The sequence below is a fragment of the Ctenopharyngodon idella genome, chromosome 8 (assembly GCF_019924925.1).
Source record: "Ctenopharyngodon idella isolate HZGC_01 chromosome 8, HZGC01, whole genome shotgun sequence".
In the NCBI taxonomy this organism is placed as follows: Eukaryota; Metazoa; Chordata; class Actinopteri; order Cypriniformes; family Xenocyprididae; genus Ctenopharyngodon; species Ctenopharyngodon idella.
In genome coordinates, this window is record NC_067227.1 from 11992379 (window position 1) to 12015140 (window position 22762).

At 35.7% G+C, this 22762-nt stretch overlaps 1 protein-coding gene and 1 pseudogene across 3 annotated transcripts in view; both read right to left on the reverse strand.

The window, feature by feature from the left end:
• The window catches only part of glt1d1 (glycosyltransferase 1 domain containing 1), a 42383-nt gene that overhangs the window by 12170 nt on the left and 7451 nt on the right, over positions 1 to 22762 (reverse strand). For all 3 annotated transcript variants that reach the window (XR_007931376.1, XM_051903937.1, XM_051903938.1), the window contains exons 5-8: positions 20157 to 20193; positions 20012 to 20068; positions 6497 to 6595; positions 6341 to 6390 (exon numbers count right to left, since the gene is read on the reverse strand). Coding sequence is in view for 2 of the 3 variants with exons in the window: in XM_051903937.1 (XP_051759897.1) it covers positions 6341 to 6390; positions 6497 to 6595; positions 20012 to 20068; positions 20157 to 20193 (243 nt within the window). In the remaining variant the exon portion in view is untranslated. The remainder of the gene's footprint in view (positions 1 to 6340; positions 6391 to 6496; positions 6596 to 20011; positions 20069 to 20156; positions 20194 to 22762) is intronic.
• On the reverse strand, positions 3905 to 4021 carry LOC127518211 (uncharacterized; annotated as a pseudogene).

A 22762-nucleotide genomic window follows, 5' to 3' on the forward strand; every position in this document is an offset into this window, starting at 1 on the left:
GCCTATTCATTCTTTCTAAGTGAAATGTGATATTTGATGCACATTTGAATCCAATAGTGATAGCAAAATTAGAGATTATTGCTTCAACTAAAGCTCCTCGCTAAGAGCAAACCGTGTGATCAGTCCTTCCCACAGGAGATGCTGTTTAAACGTTCCCCAAAGGAGCACAGTATATAAGGTCAAGAACTATATGCAAGAGCAATTTAGCTAAGAATAAAGCTATTAAATGATCTTTATATTAGATTTTAGATGAAAAACGGATAATATTATAGAGAACAAATACCTAAAATCCAAGATCCTTAAAGATATATGAAAATATATTTGCATAAAAAGTGACTTTGTCCATGTCGTTCCAAACCTTTTAGACTTTCGTTCATCTTTGAAACACAAATGAGGATATTTTAAATTAAATCTGACAGATTTCTGTCCCTCCATTGACAGTCACTGCAACTACCACTTTGTCGCTTCAAGTGTATTAAGACATCGATAAACTAATCCATATGAATTCATCTCTTTATGAACTTTTTGAAGCGATAAAGTGGTAGTTGCAGTGACAATGGAGGAACAGAAACCTCTCAGATTTAATTTAAAATATGCTAATTTGTGTTTTGAAGATGAATGAAAGTCTTAAGGGCAGAACTGTATACTCATAATGCATATTATTTTTTCACTGTTGTGCTTGTTTAAAAAGGCAAAAGAAAAAAAATACAAATCAAAAATGTTCTCAATTTTGGTTATCTACCAATGATTATGAAAAATCAGTATTGGGAGCCTATAATGTATTAAAAAGTTAGCATATTTGTGTCCTTTCAACAAGAAGTTAACATTTTGAATCCCACATTTAAAATAATAAACTAATTGGAAATGAGAAACCACCAATAAAATATCACCAATAAAACCCAATTTAAATTAAACGTACCAAGTTGCGTTTAATTAGAAGCAGCTACAAACAGGTACAGTAATTAAAGAGGCAAGTTTCAACATGTTTTAGGAATGCCGCTTTAAATATTATTTTCACATCAAACGAAAAGGAGGCGGAAAAGACACAAGACATCTGGGATCCATTTGATGTCATCAACATGAACCCTCCCCTCCCCAAAGAAACAATGAGTCTTACCACTCTCCAGATATTCTTATCAAACAAAAACACACCACAGCTTACAAGAACATGTAAGCAACTGGCAGTGTCATCGGTTTGCCCGGAGCCAACCACACTCAAACAAGAAAGCCTTTGAACATCACTGGAGACGCAAATAGACAAGAAAAAGGAAAATGTGTCTCCACCTGATGTGCGAATCTCAAAGAAACATCACAGTACAAAAACAAAAGTCACTTTGTGGCAGAAGGAAGCATCGCGTTGTTGTGGTGAAATCGCTGGGGCTCGAGGATGGGTGGCTGCAGAAATAGGCCACATTGAAACACTCAAGGTACTGAAGTTCAGGAAGAAATGAAGAAACAGTGAAGCCACCATGATTTAGTAGACAGGATCTGTCGGCAGGCGCTGGGTTGGACTGATTCAAATGCATGAAGGAAGAATGCAAGCAAATCATGTAGGGAATTGCTTAATTTTTTATTCATTTATTTATTTTGGTGCTCATATTGTGCAAAAAGTTTGGCTGTTTAGAGAATTTCAGACAAGAATTTTATGTGTAGTCTTTTCAATGGATGGAAAGAGAAAATATTTATAGATGGGAAGAACAAAGCTGCAGTGAGAAATATTGTCATTGTATGATCCTCTGACAACATTTATTTCCTTTTATAGTTTATGTTTTTATAAAACAAACTAGGGCATTTGATATAGAAAAAAAAAAGAAGAGTTGCCTTTGACTAAAGATTTTTCTAGTCGACTAGTAGTCACTCATTTAAGAGAATAGTCAACTAGTCACATGTTTATTAATTTAATCACTTAAAGACTGGGGGGTATGTAACATTGCTAACTTCTACTTTACAGAGAAATACTAAACCATAATAATGAGACACTAAAGTGCATAAAGCTTGCGCGCAGGCAAAAGTAATGATTATAAATGTGTCTGAAAAAACAGCAAGGAGACTTACTGAACATTTTAATAATTTTTTGTTAAACTAGTGCTTTCTTAGTCAGTGTCAACTGCAAAGATGAAGTTGATGATGCTGACTCGCCATCTCGCCTATAGAGAAACATGCATGTTTCATACGGAGAACATATTCAGAGAATATTTAAATTGGTTCATTTAATAGTAGACATTTCAAGCTTACTATAGACATATAGAATATGCCTGTGAGGCAAATATATGCTCGAATGAGTATGAGTTTCAATTCACTTTTGTGACGTGCTCCAGAAAGTAGTTCACGGAGACCGAGACGCAGAAAGCGTACCCTGTTTGTTTCCTTTATTTTATAAAAGAATGAGTTTTGTTGTTATTGTGAGTGCACCCAAATAAAAAAGTAGACTTTTTACAGTTACAAATGATATAATTACTCTTATCTGTTTGACCAAAAATGCTGGACTATTTTGTTATTTTCGCTGTTATCAGGAAAAAATTACAGTGATCTCCGCATGAACACTTGGATATGCGCCAAGTAATAGGGCACATTTATCTAGGTTAACATTAGAGTGAGCGGCCATGTGAAATGGCTAATGTTAGGATACTACTTACATGTTTCAAACGATAAGCCATATTTGAGGTCGGTGAATGTAGGCAAAGATTTGGATTTCCTGCTCGACATACTGTAATTACCACATGGACCAGCCATGTTAACGATCTGTCTATCATGGACTGCGTGACTTTCCCACTTCCTGTGTTTTTTTTTATTTTCTATGACTACCCAACTATTTAAAATTTGGTCAACTAAGCCTCTTCATATCCACTACGGTTTAGTGGACTATTAGGGGTCAGCCCTAGAAAAGTCACTTCAATAACTCTGATAAAAATACACTTGAAGCTACACTTCAGAGTTTGCATTTGAAATCACATAGTGAATGAGAAGACAATACATTTGAAGAGGAACGAACTTTGTGATCATTGAAAAGTATGTTCAATATAGTATGAATGTGTGTAGTATGAACTCAGTTTACAACACAAAAAAGCAAAAACACATGATGCACATTCTTTTTCTCGTTTTGACGAAGTAAAGTCGAGATGAAACGGAAGTAGCGATAGATTTTTTATTTTGTATTGTGAAGTAAAAGTGAAACCAATAATCAAATAAGAAGAAATGTAGGGCGGGAAATTGGTTCTATGCATCGGTTATTTATTGGGCTTTGAGATGTGGGCGTTCCATTAAAAAATGGAGGCAGATGAACGTGAGCTTGCAGAGGTAGGGCAGACTAAATGATCGGAGTCCGGTATACATCACCAGAAAGAAGTCTGACATTTTCAGTGGAAGGTCCAATTGACATTTTGATAAAAAATAGAGATGTATCGCCACCAATATTTATCGTCCGATTTTTTTATCAATTTAAAAATAATCATAATAATAATTCCTTACATTTATATAGCGCTTTTCTGGGTACTCAAAGTGCTTTACATATGGAAGGGGGAATCTCCTCAACCATCACCAATGTGCAGCATCCACCTGGATGATGCGATGGCAGCCATATTGCGCCAGAACGCCCACCACACACCAGCTTATTGGTGGAGAGGAGACAGAGTGATGAAGCCAATCAGTGTATGGGGATGATTAGGAGGCCATGATGGACAGAGGCCAATGGACAAATGTGGCCAGGATGTCGGGGTAACACCCCTACTCTTTTCGAAGGACATCCTGGGATTTTTAACGACCACAGAGAGTCAGGACCTCGGTTTAACGTCTCATCCGAAAGACAGTGCTTTTTGACAGTATAGTGTCCCCATCACTATACTGGGGTGTTAGGACCCACACAGACCACAGGGTGAGCACCCACTGCTGGCCTCACTAACACCTCTTCCAGCAGCAACCTAGTTTTCCCAGGAGGTCTCCCATCCAGGTACTAACCAGGCTCAGCCCTGCTTACCTTCAGTGGGCAACCAGTCTTGGGATACAGGGTGATATGGCTGCTAAAACCATCGCCTATAGCATGAAAAAGGCAGATGTAACAAACCAATGTTTTTTTTAATTAACTGAGGCACGGAGTTGTATAATGTCTGTTGCATAATGCAAACGTTTTTCTCTGGGTAAAATAATTAAATACTTGCTAACACAAATTGAAATCTGTACAAAATACAGCAAGGCTCGACAATACGGACTGTCAGCACAAATGGCGCTCGAACGACAATTGGAACTGTCTCTGTCCCGATGAGGCCAGTGCTGCATCTTCACAAAAGTTCATCCTTTGCACGTGTTTTTAAGCCTTGCGAATTTAAATATTCAAGCACAAGAAGACATGAAAGAGAACTCAATTGAACTCACTGTTAGAGAAGTTTTTCATTTCATGCCTGCTGTATTTTTTCGCTGAAACATGGCCATCTTGCTCTGGCCAAAATGATCTGAACACACCTGACATCATAATTATGACTTTCCAACTTTTAAATACAAACTTCCCAGAACAACTTGAATACACTATTAGACCCTGCCCAATCAGTGTGCCAAATTTCACAACTTTTTACCATATGGTTGTCATAGACACACAGCCAGAAAAAGAATACAAATATGGTGGAACAAAAACACTGTTGGTGCTTGATCCCAAATGAAGCAGAACATATGCAGTCAGATTTCTATATTAAAACTTTCATGGTTGAGAAAGGAAGTAATTTGGGCTTGAGGTCTTGTGTTGACTTGCTCTGTTCCTGTTTCTCTTCTAACCTTTTCCCCAGACACACTTAGGGAAGCAAACATTATTTTTTGCCTTGGGCTTGTTTGTTTCCTCCTCCCTTTTTTCAATCTTTTAAAATCTCTTTATTTCTAAAAATATTTGACCATGTTTGTGACTAGTCTTGATTCTGCCCAGAGGGGGAGGGTGACCTCTCTACGGGGTTGGCGGAATGGCAGCACCTAGGCTTGGCACATAATCTGGAGTGGCAGATGGCCTGCCACGGGCTAGCCATTAGCTGCTAGCAGCTAACAAGCCTCCCCTAGCACCATATAGCACTGCAGGCCTACTAATAGTCCACAGCTTATGCTAGTCCCCCGCAGCCCCAATCCTTTCCATGATTCCACTGCTCTAGCTCGAGTGAGCCTCTAAATGCCTCTGATAATTCCAGCTTAATGCATGCTAATGTTGTTATCTTTGCTACATCCAATTAGCGCTACCTTGGAACCTACAGAAACATGTTGCTCACATGCGCAAACACTGACACGGCTTCTTTGAAAAGGATGTTAGGATGTGTCATGGGCTTTTGGAGATGTTAACTAGTCACGAGAGGATATACAACACGTGTGGATCCGTTTCACAGTTTTACCTGTGGTGACGGCAGCAGGAATGGGTGTTAACTGGAATAATTAGACCAGGGCTTGTCAGCTAGTTTCTTTCGAGGAATAAATTATCTAGGGAATTTACTACAATGTACACTTTTAGTGGAGGACAAACAAAAAGGTAGCAATGTTACTAAAAACACATTTTTCCGTAACGACAGGTTTTCAAAGCAGAGTAGCTCTACACATCACTGAACAGGTGAGTGAACACGATAATCAAACATACTAACATAATAAAACAAACAAACATACGTAATAAAACTTTTTTGTAATAGGTAATTTGTACTACGAGACATAACTACACTTCTGTTCGAAAGTTTTGGGTCGGTAAGATATGTTGTTAATGGTATATAAGGATATAAGGTATGTTTAATGGTAAGGTTTTTGAAAGAAGGCTGTATTTAATAAAAAATGCAATAAAACAGTAAATGATGTTTTATTAATAAAGTTCAGAAGGAGCACGTCCAAATGATCTATGCAATCAGCACAGAGGGGAGGCCTTTATATACACATTGCCAACTCACCTATGTTCCTCGAGAGTTTTCTGCATCCATCTGCCACCCGACTCCTAATTTTTGGCTAGTTCCTATCCCAGCCAGGGATATGGGGGGAGTACTCTGGGTTCGGGCCAAATTCGCAGCTCAATATCAATATAAATGTCACTTTTGATCAATGTAAAGCATCCTTGTGGTACAGAGGTATTCTTTTATATATATAAGTATTCATGTTTCCAAAAAAGAAAACAAAATCTTACTGACCCCAAACTTTTGAACAGTAGTGTACATTTGATTTGATAAGATGCCATCAAATATGTGTGGCTGAAGAGCAGGGATTTTACGAAAATCAAAGAGTCGTTAAAAATAAGTAATAATAAAAAACAAACTGACAAGCTGGATCTGGCCTATGGACCACTATAGTTGTCATTCTGAACTAGACACTTGTCTTAGTAAAGTCACACTTTCTTTCTTACCACTGGACCAATGATGATGAGGACCACTAGAGGGTTCTGGCTGTGCCATTCTGTAAGTGAGAAGATCAACAAATTTAATAATAATAAATAATTCTAATGATACAGTTTATATTTCATGAAAAACAAGGCTGAACTGATTTTATAGAAAAGCAATACCTTCAAATGCTTCTAAAAGATACAGAGGATCCTTAACTCGTCTGAGTCCACATACTAGCAGAAACACATGTAGATTTTCCACTTGCTTGGTACGTACACCTAAAACACAAGATAAATAATTTCACATTAAGATGTCTTGGAATCTTTGTACATTGTACCATGATTTATGTTTTGGTACTTTTCAAATGCTTTTTATGTATAGATTTTACTGTTTTACCCATGATTTACATGACTTTCAATATTAAAGGGGTCATGACATGAGAAATCAGATTTTCCTTGCTCTTTTAACATATTAGAGGTCTTTGTACCATTAAAACATCCTGCAAGTTTCATAATTTAAATCATCCTCCTCATTATAAACAGCATTTATTTAATCAAGCTCCAAAAATGGCTTGTTTTAATATTGCGGGATTTATGTCACAAGAGCAAATACATTTGCATATGACTGCCTAAAGAGGAAGACAAAGACGAATAGTTTTACATCATCGCACCATAGACCCCTTAATGGCTGACATTTGCCTACAATGGATGTGAGCGTCACGTCAAAAGCAAATAGAACCCATTATAATCACTGACGCTGTCTACAGTGGATACAGTATACGGATGCATGACAGCAGCTGCATCACAAACCTCAAGTAAATGATTTCATAAAGCTTTGTCTGTAAATGAAAGTTTTATATGTATAATGTTTTCAAATCAATCACGTGCAATAGTGAGTGGGTGTTGACACTGTTTCCTATGCAATGATGTTAGCCAATCATGACTGTGGCCGTTTACTGACAAGTCTTAAAGGAGCAGCTCCTTAAAAACAGATCATTTCATACAGACGGTCAGAATGAGGGTCGCAAATAATAATTTTTCTGCATACATATTTGTTTTTGTTTTTTGTGCAAAAAACGTTATTCTCTCTATTAACATTATAAGTGAACCTCAACGAACATTAAAATAATAAAAAAAATCTTGACCCCATGGTTTTTTTAGTGATTTATAAACAAAAAATATATTTCCATTTAAGTTATATTTGGTCAAATTATGCTTAAAAATGTGAAAATATTATTTAGTTGTGTGTGTTTAAGATACATAAAATCATACGCTATAAAACTAGCCTTAGCTGAATAAAGGAGTCTGGCAATTTATTCCAAAAATGTCTAAAATCAGCTCCACCACTGAATGCTAGTCCACAGTGTTAAAAGTGCTCATAGTTTGAGAAACCTAACTACATGTGGAGAGAAACTGCTGATCCTGAATCAAATGTTTAAGCATTTCTGAGCACTGAAATGTAATGTGACATAAATCAATGCATACATGCTGTACCACCATCCGTAATGAGGCTAATCCATCAAACAAGGTCATAGAGATGTCAGAGATGCAATGAGTGCAAAACTGATTGCATGCTCAAAGTAGCGTATGTGAGTACTTTATCAATATGGCATACATAAATAGTAAGTATGTCATGTATATATGGCATGGATCACACCATCTTTATGTATATTATTTGGTTGAATGCAGAACATCTGGACCATAGAACAATCACTTGATTCTTGAGAATCACTGAGGAGGATTAGGAAAAACTAAGGCCGTCAATTTGACACATTAACTTCTTTCAATTATATATATAATTCCTCTGATTAATATGTAAATGTGTTACAGAATTTCCCTACCATTGGAGCAAATTATCCTCGCAAAACTACCATTCACACAAGAAACATTTTTGAATTCAAAGACATGGAGTGCAACAGAATGATTTGATTAATTATTCACTTAATTTAATTTTTTCTTTTTTTTTTTTTTTAAATTGATTAACAGTCTTGAAAAAACACAAAGGCACCTATATGTTCATGATGATGCTCCATGTCCATGTGACACAGCCCTCTCTGTTTTGTCAGTAGCTGGTATCTGTGGGAATGTTCAGTCTAAATCTGTGCTTTACCCCAGATCATCCCTGGTTTAAATCCCACCAATTCCAGATTATCCACAAAAATATGAGCGCGAGTGTATGCATGAGTGCATATGCGTGACGTTTACTCAGTGCAGGCTTGAACAATAATATATTTCTTATAAACTTTCTTCTAATTCTTCAAATTCTAACAGTGCAGAAATACTTTAATTTAGAAAAACCAAATTGTAATTTCTGTCACCAAACAAAAATTCAATAACGAGAGGTTCCTCCGAATACTCCCCCATCTGTCCTTAATCAACAAACAGATAGTCCTGCCCCCAACTCACTCATGTCAGAGTGTCAATGCATTATAGTTCAATGCATTGATGACATAAGTCATGTGAAAGGGCCTTTAGTAGTATTAAATATACTATTTTTCATACACAGTATAAATAGGTTTCTATACATGAAAATACTGTAAATTGCTGCTTTGAAATTTTAAGCAGTCGCTCCCTCAAAAAATGGGATCATCATATTTGAGGCTCTTTAGCATTAAAAAGTTTGAAAACCTCTAGGTTATAGCACTACCTAACTTTTGGAAACCATATCTTTATATTCACAGTGCTTTATTTTGTCTGTTTTGGGCACCAGAGCGCAGTGCCATACGGCTGAGGACAAGAGTGATAAATGAAACGAACTGTGCTACGCTTTTGGCTACAAACAATCCACACACAAGCAGCTTAAAGTTGAGCATTGTTGCTTTTAGCAGAAATTGCTCCCTATTCCTGATCTGAAATCAGTTTAGCTTTAGTTTTCATCAATGATGTTAGTTTTGGCAAGGCTAAGGCTGGTCAGAGGTCAGTACGAGGACAGTTTCTACTCTTAGACATAGTAAGGGAAGGTCACAAAGGTACGTGATGTGAGGTAAAGCTCTGGGATTAGATGACTGATCTAAGGGTACATGCTTACAATGGTTTAACTCACGGACAAGAGCTTTGAGTGAATTTTTACTTGGAAAGTGAAAGACATTGATGGTTTCACCTCATATACCCCATAGCTGGATAAGCTGCTGTACGTGGACTCACAATAGCCCTACTGTATATAAAGCTGTTTCTAAAAAGGGTAGTCAACATTCACACCCATAGTTTCTCTAATTTCTCTTTTATTTTGAAAAGTTCAGCTTTCAGATATTTACCCTTTTCATTTTAGCATGTATACATACTAAATATAGTAATACATTTTTGGCCAGCACCAAATAAAAATTTAAATACTTCATTATATTACAGTAGATGTTTTATTAGGGCCTGATTATTTCCAGTTTCTGAATTGAATTTTGAAATTTTGAATTTAATTTGAAAACAGGAAGCAGAATTGCATTTCAAATTTAAACGCAAGGAAGTAGAATACAATTGAAATTCAAAAAAAATTTATATGAAAACTTTTTCACTGTTAGTGTTACGGTTCTGTGTTTTTTGTGTCCTTGTTTTATTTGGACTATTGTGTTTTCTGTTTTCTTGGTCAGTCCATGTCCTTTGTTGGATGTATCAGTGGTTTTCTTTTCATTTTAAGATTGAACGGAATGTCAAAACATCCCACCACTGTATGGCCAGATGATATGCAAACTATGATTCTCGGGCAGATAAAGCAAACCAGTGTCTTGCTAGTAAAATTTTGATGGATGACGATTGCAATCAAGGTAAAGATGTTTGCAGTGACATACAGAAGTCGTACAGTAAGCACACGTGATTCTGTTATACTGATGCGCAAACAAACCATGTATGTGCACTCTCGGTGCACTGATTGCACACTGTATTTATGCAAAGACACATTTCAGTACATTTACGTAATTTCCACACACATTCAGGATATTGTTTTGATTTGTCATGTATGTTTCTGTGTTAAGTAATTCTGAATTGATCAGTGTACTATAGTAGTTATATGCAGTCAGGTCAAGGCGGTTGGTGGTTTAGGGGTTTATTGGCATCTCCATGTGGTCCTGTTCGGTTTCGCAACTTGTCTAAAATGTAAACAAGCTCTTTGCTGTTGCAATGTACACATACTATACACTGTGAATTCTGAAAAGTTTTTTTTTTCTGTATTTTTTTTTTCCATGGGTGCTGTGGTGTGCATAATTTCTGAATTATATATACCTATATCATTTGGTTTCGTTTTTTTGAAAAGACACCTAAATTTACCTTATACCAAATACAGTTGAGAGAATCAGCCTTCAATCTGATGGTTTGCTGTATATAGCAAATGATGACAAAATTAACGTGTTAAACAAGATAAATGCTGGATGATAAGGGTGTGATTAATCGCGATTAAAAATTTCTATTGACAGCCATAGTATATTTGTATTATTTAACATTTTTAAATTATTGCAGGTTTGCACAATATTCTGAGTTTGCATCTTACTGTTTTTATATCATTTTAAAGGGTTAGTTCACCCAAAAATGAAAATTCTTTCATTAATTACCCTCATGTCGTTCCACTCCCGTAAGACCTTCGTTCATCTTCGGAACACAAATTAAGATATTTTTGATAAAATCTGATGGCTCAGTGAGGCCTCCATTGACAGCAAGATAATTAACACATTCAAAATAAAATAAGAAATAACGACTGTTCAACAATATCTAGCAATGGGTGATTTCAAAACACTGCTTCATGAAGCTTCGAAGCTTTATGAATCTTTTGTTTCGAATCAGTGGTTCGGAGCGTGTATCAAACTGCCAAAGTCATGTGGACCATTGAAATTTCGAAACATTTCCAAACACTTATGCCTTGTTTACTGAAATCATGTGACTTTGGCAGTTTGATACACGCTCTGAACCACTGTACGTCAGTCTGTGGTTCATTTTTGGGTGAACTAACCCTTTAAGGAATTTGTTTCTCATTATGGGGACAGGAGAACTGTCAGTCAATAAAGTAACTTTGTAAATTTAAAAGTAATGTGTTACTTTATTAGTTACTTGGAAAAAGTAATCTAGCTACATACCTCGTGTTACTTGTAATGCGTTACCCCAACACTGCTTATAACTGATTACATAGTATAAAAGTTAGTACATTTATTCAGTTTTGAATAGGAGGCAATGCTCTTTACAGTTTAGAACAAACATTCATATTTTGGAAAGTGGTTGTCTGCAATGCAGCACCATGTAACACTGTAGAGCTGATCCATTAAACATCTCTTATTCATAAAGACCTACACAAGACACAAAAAACTTCACAATGCCTGTTTTAGCTCTTAGCTGTGGGTTTAATCTCGCTCTTGGACAAGTTACTTAAGACAAAAACAGACTTAAAGTAGTTTTAAGGTTTTCGAACATGAAAGTGCACTTGATATCACATCCTGTTGATGGGTATATCATGAACAGAGAACCTCTACTAAAGATTTGGGTCAGTTCATATGCGTCACGAGCAAAACATTTTCAAATCCAAATCTAAACTAATGGATATAAATCATTCCAAAAAAGAGGGTTCATCAAAAGTTCATCAAAACAAACACACACATAAACACAAGCCAAAATAAACTACAAGAGAATTTTGCGACATCTTAAATGCAACATAATAAATGAAGTTTATCTGAAGTAAATCTGCAGTTATTCTCAAGTTGGTTAGTTCTTGATTACAACACATAATCTTGTGTCATCTGAGAGTTCAGATGCACATCCAACATCATGTAAGTGGCTGCTGAGGTATGGCACAGCTCACCATTACTGTTATTCTGATCAGACATATGAGGGGCAGATGAGTGAGTAGAATAAACTGGAATCCTGAAATCCTGGAATCAATTAATGTCTTCTGCTTTGAAGTGTATTCATTTATCCGCAAGAGGCACCGACATGCTTTATTATGGATCTAAAAGAGCATGCATGTCAGCCTGAAACAGGGCACTGTCACTGCAACAGTATTTGAATGTGAACAGATGATCAAACAGATACAGCTGAAGATAAAGTGTGATGTCTGATTTCAAAGGCTCTGCTGCACTGGGGTGCAGTCTAAATGTTTACCTAAAGAAAGTAACGGCATCACTAATAACCACGCTAAAAGTAGTTCAGCAGTGAGATTAGCCTTCACTGCCAGAGACTGCAAATACTTCACTCCACCATGTGGCTGCAGGGAAAATAGGCTTCACTACATTCTAGAAACTCTAAATACACAAGAAAATAAAATATTTAAAGGGCTTACATTGGTAATGGCAAATTCAAATGAACTTGTAATGATACACTGATTAAGACCTAAATATAAAGCTGTCAGGTTTATTATTTCCTCTGACTTACTCAATATTTAATACCTACATATCTTAACATCTATAGATCTTAAAATAAATATAAAAATGTTTTATTTTATTATTATTATTTATATTTTTAAAGGTTTTTACTTAAAATGTTAACTCTTTTTGTATAGTTCACTTTATGGTGTGATAAATGGATTTTTAAAAGTATAAATATTTCATTTGTCCCTTAATATGTGGACATAAAAACATCATTATAAAACATTATACATCAGTCTCTCTTGTGTTTAATGTTAACTACCCATATACCATTTTGGACACTGCATATGACGGCTATAATTGTATTAAATCTGTCCTTTTTATTGACTCTTTGTATATAAAAACATGTCTGATGTCTAAAACATTTCCAAACAAGCTGTGAATTTGCAAACTCTTTCCCACAGTAACTTTAACTTTGAAGTAAGTCCACGTATGCCTTTGGTCGTGTACTCTAATCTAATGTTAGAGGATTTGTGCACGAGAGTGGTTTACAGCGGATTACAGCCATCCTTAAACAAGAAAGCAGGGGAAATATGTCCTCCACTTCACTGTAAAGAGCCACCATCCATATCACTCCTGTCCAATTTTTTAGACTCGTGATGGATGGAAGGTCTGTCTATCTATTCTTTTATCATTCTTCTGCCTTCAAGCAGAGGCTGAGCCTTAGACAAGCTTGCCAATTTTTGCCGTGTCTCTGTAGGATCAGTTAAGAATGCTCTGACAACTTGAGAGGGAAATATAATTACTGTATAGGATGAATTACACCTCAAAGGTTTAAAAAATAAAGACAACCTAGTGGGTTTGCCCATATCTGTGAGTGCAGTGTTAGACAAGTGTCTTTTCTACAGTTTTAGATCTAAGCATTCACATGAAAGAAAAAGAGGAGGATATAAACAAACAGGCCTGTCACTGAAGGTGGGGGGAAAAACTAAAGGCAAATAAAGGCAAAAGCAGCACATCTCTCCAGAGGGAGGAGAATATTCATCTTCACGTCGCACCGAAACAGATTTGGACAAACCAATAGTTGTGCTCAACATGTTTTCCCCAGTACATGTCTTACCTTAGAAAGGTCTTTTTTTCTTTTTTCTAGCCTGCCTTTGATCAGAAGGAGCAACTTCAACATGAATGTTTTTAGTGGGTGATTTATACCACTAAAAAAGCACATGGGTTTATTTCTTCCTCTAAAAAAAAAAGCCATCATTTAAAATTATCTGCCTTAAAATGGTAAAATACATTTTAAGCATTTGTGAACCCTGGTTTAACAGTCTAATTGTGAGGTTAATAACAGTGATTGTAAATCTGTAGAAATGTCAAAGTTTCACTCAGATATAGAGACAAAGCACAACATTAATGTCTAGAATGCACATGTATATTTAATGAGGTAAGCGTCAAGGCAGTTTACAATTGGTTGTCTATTGCTAAACTATCTGCCGTAACATTTTAGCACCACATTGTTTCAGACAGTTTCAAACTGACTTGACATAAACCTTTGGCATCACAATTTGGAGTTCATCTCCCAAAGCAGTGCTGGAGAACAGCTTCATAACCTAGAGTTAAAAGCAGTGCTAACGGCATTTCAAGATTTTTGTGAGATGCACTGACTCTAGTTGAAGACATGAGAGATTCTAAACTGATCTAAGAACGGAATTAGAAACATTTTTAAAGCAGTATGTAGCAACTTTTGAATACTGGCATAAGACTAATAGTTAAAGTGTAGTTCACTTAATCAGCCAACTTAAAAAGAAAGAGACAGTCTTACAAAAATGTAATCCGACTAATCAAAGTTTATTTTGTTTTTACATGCAGTATATGGAAAACATTAAGCCAAATGAAATGAAGTGCAAATGATTATTCTTTTTTTAAGTGGCCAGAATAAGGTTTGCTGTGCTTGTTTGCAGGGCTACACAATATGGCCAAAGAATTTGTGATTATATATCAATATGATTATAAAATAATAATGTTTAGGGCCCGAGCACCGATGGTGCGAGGACCCTATTGAAATTGCTCCATTTCTTCTTCTTCTTCGAAATGAAATCACATTTTTGAAGGCTTAAAAATGCTGAAAATGAAACTTTTGAAACTTTGCAAAATAAAAAATCCCTGTAAAATTTATGGTAAAAAAAACGGCAGCTGTGGTTGCCAGAACTTTACCGTAAAAAATATGGTAGCACCGTTTTTGTTCTTACGGGACAGCATATAGTTTACTGTCTATTTTACAGTTCAAAACTGTATAATTTAAAGGTTTATATTGTAATAATTACGGTTCATAACTGTTTAATTTACACACTGTAAAAAATTTACGGTAAAATCCTGTATTCCATTAACTGATATAATGTTAATTTACCAATCTATTGAAGTACTAATAATTGTTTTGTACCTTTTTGGTGATGAGTGTCACATGATGAATTAAAGCTCATCACAAGCAGCTTTTCCAAAAGCTGAGAAGGACAATACTAATATATAGAAGGTGCACACAGTGTCATTCACACAAACACTAACCACCATCATGGTAACTCACATGAAATTTTAAAAATGCACATGTAAACATTAATTTAACAACATTAGATGTAACATAAAACCCTAATGTACATAACTAATTTGAAAAAAATAAGAAAAATTAAAAAGAAATGTTATTTCAACGAAAATACATCAAAAGTGAAGCGTCACGCAGGGAATTGTGGGAATGTCAATTTACAGTTTTTCACTGTAAATTATACAATGACTTGTTATTTTTCACATCCAAAAACTGTAAATTTAATGGTATTTTACAGTAAAATTACATTAAATGTACCGCTTGATCTATTACAGTTATTCACCGTATATAGTACGGAAACTTTCTGTAAACGAATTAACTGTTTTTCACTGTATTTTTACAGTCGTTTACCTTTTTGATATGGATTTCAGAATTAAGTGTGGCAAAATGGCTCGATAGCGCCACCTACAAAATTTCAAAGAAGTGCTCCTTGAACTGAGTTTCATGTACATCATGAATATCGGTAGGCACATGTAGCATCCCAATACCTACAAAAAAAAAAAAGTCTCTTACTGCCAAACCCTAAACCCGACAGAAATTTGGCCATTTTTAATTTCCAAAGCAATTTTTTTACAATACATCTCTAAAATTACAGTACTAAAATGTATGGCTGTCTTTTTTCTTCAAATGTTAAACCATCAAACTTTTATTTTGAAGGAAAACAGCAGGGATGGCTTAAAGCCTCTCTTTTGTTGAAAACATCAGGTTTATAAGCTCTTCTCATTACAAGTATGGAAAGGCACATTGCTTTCCCAAATGCACGTTATAAACGACTCAAACTCAGAGCAGATATAAAGATGGAGTTCATGTGCGCAGCATTTACTGAGAACTGCTGCAAAACACTGAAAACACCAGCTCATGAGCTGTACACATGTAAAAGAACACAGTGCCATGTTTCACACCGAAACACGCAGTGGATATATTTAAATCACAACCTTTAAAATTCATTATCACAATAAACCATATTGTGATTTCATTTCATTCAAAGTGCTTGCAATAACAACTAAAGTGTCCCTATTATGCTTTGTAGGATATTATTTTTCATGTAGTGTATAATATAGCTGTTTGTGAATGCAAATGCTATGCAAAGTTTCAAAGATCAAAGTGCTCGATACATGGAGTTATCTCTTCAAAACAAAAAAATGATTCTGAAGAGCCTGAAATGAGTCGTGAGTAATGCCAGTCTTACTTCCTTCACGAATCTATGTACGTTTGTAACAAATCTGCATAATGCCATCCTATGGTCTTCATTGGCTGCTCACAAACAATGTCTACTCTGACCCGCCTTGAAACACTGTAGTTGTAGCTGAGGTCCGAAAAAGTTTGGTTTATGTTGTCGACATGTCGAGAAGACGCTATTTTCAGCGCTGCAAAAGCAAATCCACTTTGCATGCACTTCCAAAGGATGAGGACACGGGCTCAAATCGATATGGTAAAACCGATACCATCCTTACTGTTAATATCACTGTGTATGCAAGAACTGAGGAAGCCTGCTGAGATGAAATTCATATCTGGTGATCAGCGTTTCATTTCTGACACGCAATGTAAGTGGTCGACCAATCACAACAGACTGGGCCATCTGTCCAATCAGAGCAAAGTAGGCTCTGGGAAAGGAGGGGTTTACAGAGACAGAGTTTTGTTTTGTTTGTTTTTTGTTTTTTAACCTTGGATACAGGTAAATCTACTGTAGAAGATCTCCACAAAATTAGGAAACTTTAAAATAGCATAATAGGGGCACTTTAACCTATTTCAAATTAAATGTCACAGCAAAAATGTGATTTGCTCCCTACTGTAACAGAAAACACAGAGACTCATGAGGAGCTCAATGACCTAGTCAGAAGTTCCTCTGAATTATGTTTTCCCACTACCGTCAACCCCTCCAGCAATACTTACACCTCCAGACAGCTCAAAGCCTCAGAAGAATAAAAGAAACAAAACTTCACTCTTGCCACTCACATCCCTGAGAACACTAAATCATCTCTGCATCAGGACCTCATTTCCCATGAGCCCCTGCAGGCATGACTCTCATCATCACCCAGTGCAATGAGGGGGTCTATACTGCACAATCCCAGAGGACCACCCAGATCTTCTCTGTCATGTGAAAACCTGCTCCACCGAAAAAACTCCTACACAACTATAGACCTCCAACCTGGGTGTGATCCAGAGATGACATCTCAGCTATCCCATCATCCACTTCAGCATCCACTCAACGTGGTAGGAGGTCAGAGCACCTGCTTTAATAGAGCTGCTGAGGCTTGTGTCGACTGATCTCAGAGCGGTGGCACCGGCCCCAGGGGTCTTCACAAACAAGCATGGGCTTATGTAGAGATCAATCTTCAATGCGGAGCAGCAGGCGCACTGGAGCAGATTACTCCGGCATGCCAGCGAATGAGCTCAGGAGAATGGATTAGATATTCTGGGCCTAGAACCAGTCTCTGTACATTTAGCTTTTTATAGAGTAAAGCAGCATGTTCCTAGGAATTGGGTCTTTTCATTAGTGATGGGCCGATATACAGCAGCCCCAAAGGTATTTGGACACTTTTGGACACTTAAGTCACACTTATAAGTCTGAATGTCACTGCATTAGATCCAAAATATTAAATCAAGTTGCATTTGAGACAAATGAGACCTTCTTCTGAAAACTAACATTTGATGACCACTTTTTTGTTTTCACTTTTTTATGAATTATTTTTCGTGGAATATCATGGTTGTTTGGTTGCACTGTCTAATAAATAAACAAAAAGCTACAGTAAGAGAAATATGACACCTCCCACAAAAGATCAATGGCCTTGTTTAAACCTGACATTAAGAACCGTTTTCATCAATCCAATCACAAGTGGACAACACTAAATACACATGTAATCGGGGTCTAAATCGTTTTGAGCTTGTCCACTTTCGGCCACTTCCAGAGGTAATCAAAAACGCATTTGATCGGATTGCTTTCGTAGTGGAAACGTAGTGTACTGTAAACCACAAAAGACCAGCCATCTCTGCCTACTGAATGAATGCTTAAACAATATGGGAAGCACGCTAGCCAGACAGGATTTAAACTTTGCTGGCTGAAGACCTATGTTTGGTCTGAAGAAGAAAAACATACCTAGCACAATTTTCTCTCACCATTCCTGATTTCTAATACACACTCACCGCGTTCATCGTGGTCTTGCGACTATCAAAGCAGAAACGAAAGCTGCTGCTCTCTGTATTTCCGCTGTCCCCGGTCACGTTCATACTGTATGTAAATTTCACAAGCTTATTCCACTAGATCGAAAGGTCTGAAAAGTCCATTCATTTACCTACCTAACCTACCCCACCCCTGGAAGAAATAAAGACAGAAATGGCCGAAAGAAGACAAAATAAAACACCAGGTGTAAATGTGAATGTGTCCCCCTTGTCTACCTGTGATTCGATCAGTGTAAACAGTGCCTAAGAGAATCTATGAAATTGTTTTTTGCCACTTAAGACATATGTAAATTTCTATAAAACCAACAAACTTTTCTATCAGCTAATGAAATAAAGGATTAGTTTACTTTCAAATGAAAATTACCCCAAGCTTTACTCACCCTCATGCCATCCTAGGTGTATAAGACTTTCTTCTTTCTGATGAACACAATCGGAGAAATATTAATAAATATCCTGACGCATCCAAACTTTATAATGGCAGTGAATAGGACCAACGAGTATGAGCTGAAGAAAGTGCTTCCATCCACATCCATCCATCGGCTCCAGGGGGGTTAATAAAGTCCTTCTGAAGTGAAGCGATGCATAAACCTCTTGCAGTTCTCAAAGCTTACACTACGTCCTACGCCTTCCCTATTCAACTTACGCAAAAAGTGTAACTGACACGATGCTAGTTTACACTTTCTTCAAAACTTGAATACAGAAGGCGGTCTGGCAGAAACTAGATATTTGTTAAATATGGATATTTTCTTACACAAACGCATCACTTCACTTTAGAAGGCCTTTATTAACCCCCCGAAGCCGTGTGGAGTATGTTTATGATGGATTTCTTCAGCTCATACTCATTGGTCCCGTTCACTGCCATTATAAAGCTTGGATGCCTCAGGATATTCATTAATATTTCTCTGATTGTGTTCATCAGAAAGAAGAAAGTCATATATATCCTAATCATTTTTAAAACATGTATTAATTACTTTAATGAGTTCATTGTTTCTACAATAAATTAACACATTGTTTAAATTAATACATTGTTAGCTAACTGCATGATTTGAATATGTACCTTTCTGAAATTACCTAATTTGGACACAGTCCCCTCTGATAACAGATCACACTAAATTGTATATTGAATATACACCTAGGATGGCTTGAGGGTGAGTAAAGCTTGTGGTTATTTTCATTTGAAAATAAACTAATCCTTTAAATCACAAAACAAGCAAACAATGTAAGCGATATCAAAAATACAAATACATCTTTGTTCTTTCTAAAGTTGTCTTTCTTTTACCCTGTTGCCACATCTCCAAATAATTACGCATGTTATACATGTATAGACTCACTCAAATGCACAACCTCTTCACTCCTGGCAGGCACTCAGGTTGTCTCTAATCAAGGTTGAGTGCTCTTGAGCCCATCTGAGTTCAAGTGTGTTGAGGCCTGAACACCACATGTATATTTAATGGGGCGACGTCGGTTGCTTATCAAAATTTTCACAGAGCGTTTGAGAGGGATGATGATGAATGCACATGTCAAGGTATTAATTAAACAGTGTCTGAAAATGCATCTAATGCTGTTCTATCTATATGTATATTGTATATTTAATGATGTAGGCTATTATGTGGAGAGGAGAGGAGAGGAGTATTGGTGAAGGTGTTGCACCTGTGCAGTGTAAGAAGTCGCTCCAGCTGAAATTTAATGCCACTTTGGTCTCAATCCCTGCAAACATATGCAGACGTTTCAAAAACTATATTATACACCTTTAATGTAATGCCATCAGAAAACATGAAGTATTAATAAACTCTACCTTGAGGCTGAACATAGATCTTCTTGCTCTCACATACCTGGAAAAAATGGTCAAGAAAGAAATGTTAGCCCCCTACTTGAGATTACTATTAGTGTACGATAAGGGTTCCAAACCTTCTGACAAATTAATTTCCATGACTTCTCCACTGGTTCATGACTACTGATTTTTAAAAATAATAATAATATAATCATAACATTATTTTCTATAAAACCCCAATAAAGTATAAAGATTTTAGAGAAAGAAATGGTAACACTTTACAATAAGTTCTCATTTAACATTAGTTAACATGAACTAATGATGAACAATACTTCTACAGCATTTATTAATCTTAATTAATGTTAATCTCAAAATGTATACATTTTGCAAGTTGTATCTGTTAACATTACTTAATGCAGTGTGAACTAACATGAACATTTGGTAACACTTTATTTTAGGGTCTTTTAACTAGTTTCTTATTAGCATTCATATTACTAGAATATTGTCTATTAGTAATTATTAAGCATATATTAATGCCTTATTCTGCATGACCTTATTCTACAATCTTAATCCTACCCAATACTTAAACCTAACAACTACCTTACTAACTATTAATAAGCAGTAAATTAGGAATTTATTGAGGAAAAAGTCATAGTTAATAGTGAATACATGTTCCCTATACTAAAGTGTTAACAAACATTTTAACTATCATTAAAAAAAGTTAATAAATGCAGTAAGAATGTATTGCTCATTGTTAGTTTATGCTGATTAAAGCATTAACTAATGTTAACAAATGAAACCTTAGTGTAAAGTGTTACCATTTTTTCTCTCTAAAATCATTATACTTTATTGGGGTTTTATAGAAAATTATTTTATGATTATTTTGATTTTTAGTCATGGACCAGCATAGAAGTCATGAAAATTAATTTGTCAAAAGGTTAGGAACCCTCATCTTACACTAATAGTAATGTAAACAAATACTATAATTTTTTTTTCTATTTTCACTATATTAGATTAGCATTTTTTTTCTACACAATTTTTACATTTCCTGATATTTTATAGGGTTTTGTGAGCCTGAAAGCCTTGCAGATGACAATAAAACTAAATGTCAACCATTAGAATTTCTCTTTTTATGATAATAGAGTTATTCATGTTCAAAGTTCATGCCCGAAACATGTCCTTTGCTAATGTAATAGCAGAAATATCTGCTGGAAAAATCTCTGTGCAGCGTGGCGAATGATTCGCCCAAATCAATACAAGTGGAGGGAAAAAAAAGAAAAAAAAAAAAAAACAATATAGCAGAAGGAAGGTAATAAAAGAATAATATGTAAATGGCTGGTTGAGATAAAGAGGATAATTTCACACAGACGGAGGGGAAATTGGCCGGATGTTATCAGTCCTGGGAGAGGGAGACCCCTGGTGTGTGTGTGTGACAGAGACATCCTGTCTGCCTTGACATTCCACATGTGTGTCTGGGGTTTCATTTGAGGATAAAACATGATGAAAATAGTGATTTTAATGCTGCGCTATTATAGGATGCAAAGCAGGATATTGCATTTGTAGCCGTTAAATCCTTCTGTTGTATTTATAGCATCAGCTAGCGCAGTAGTTCTCTCTTATTTTTTCCCTCCTCTAGAATCCCATTAGAAATGAACACTAGCACATTTATTTACATTTACTCTCAATATCCTTTCAATGGGCAAGCTTAATTAGGGCATTTCCCTACTGTTCAAAAGATTGGGGTCTAAGATTTTTTAATGTTTTTGAAAGAAGTTATGTTCACCAAGGCTGGATTTATTTGATCAAAAATACAGTAAAAACAGTATTATTACAATTTAAAATAACTCTTTTTTTTATTTTATTTCATTTTAAAATGTAATTTATTCCTGTGATGTCAAAGCTGAATTTTCAGCAAATATGCCTTCTTCAGTCTTCAGTCACATGATCCTTAAGAAATCATTATAATATGCTCATTTGGCGCTCAAAAAAACTCATTATTATCAATATTGAAAACACGTGCTGCATAATCTTTTTTTTTTTGGCAATGTTGATACATTTTTCAGGATTCTTTTGTAAATAAGAGGTTATAAAACAGCATTTATTTGAAATAAAAATCTTTTGTAATATTATAAATTACTTTTTAAATGTTTGTCACTTTTGATCAATCTAATTCATCTAATTCATAAGTACCAATTTCTAAAAAAAAAAAAAAAAAAAACTTTTGTACATCTTTTTTTTATTACAACATTTACAAAAAAAGTACCAAAAAGTACCACACCATACCTTGTGCACAATAAGACCAGGGTAGCGTTTCCCAAAAGCATCGTAAGCTTAAGTTGATCGTAGCTCCATTGCCACCAATGCTTTTGGGAAACGCTGCCCAGGACAGTCTAACTTGTGCAATAAAACGTAAATACTATCAATTATGATTTCATATTAAAAGGATAGTTCACCCAAAAATAAAAATTGTTTTTTTCCATCATTTAGGGTGCATTCACACAATTCATATACATTCATATACAAACCCGATTCCAAAAAAGTTGGGACACTGTACAAATTGTGAATAAGAAAGGAATGCAATGATGTGAAGGTTTCAAATTTCAATATTCAGAATACAACATAGATGACAT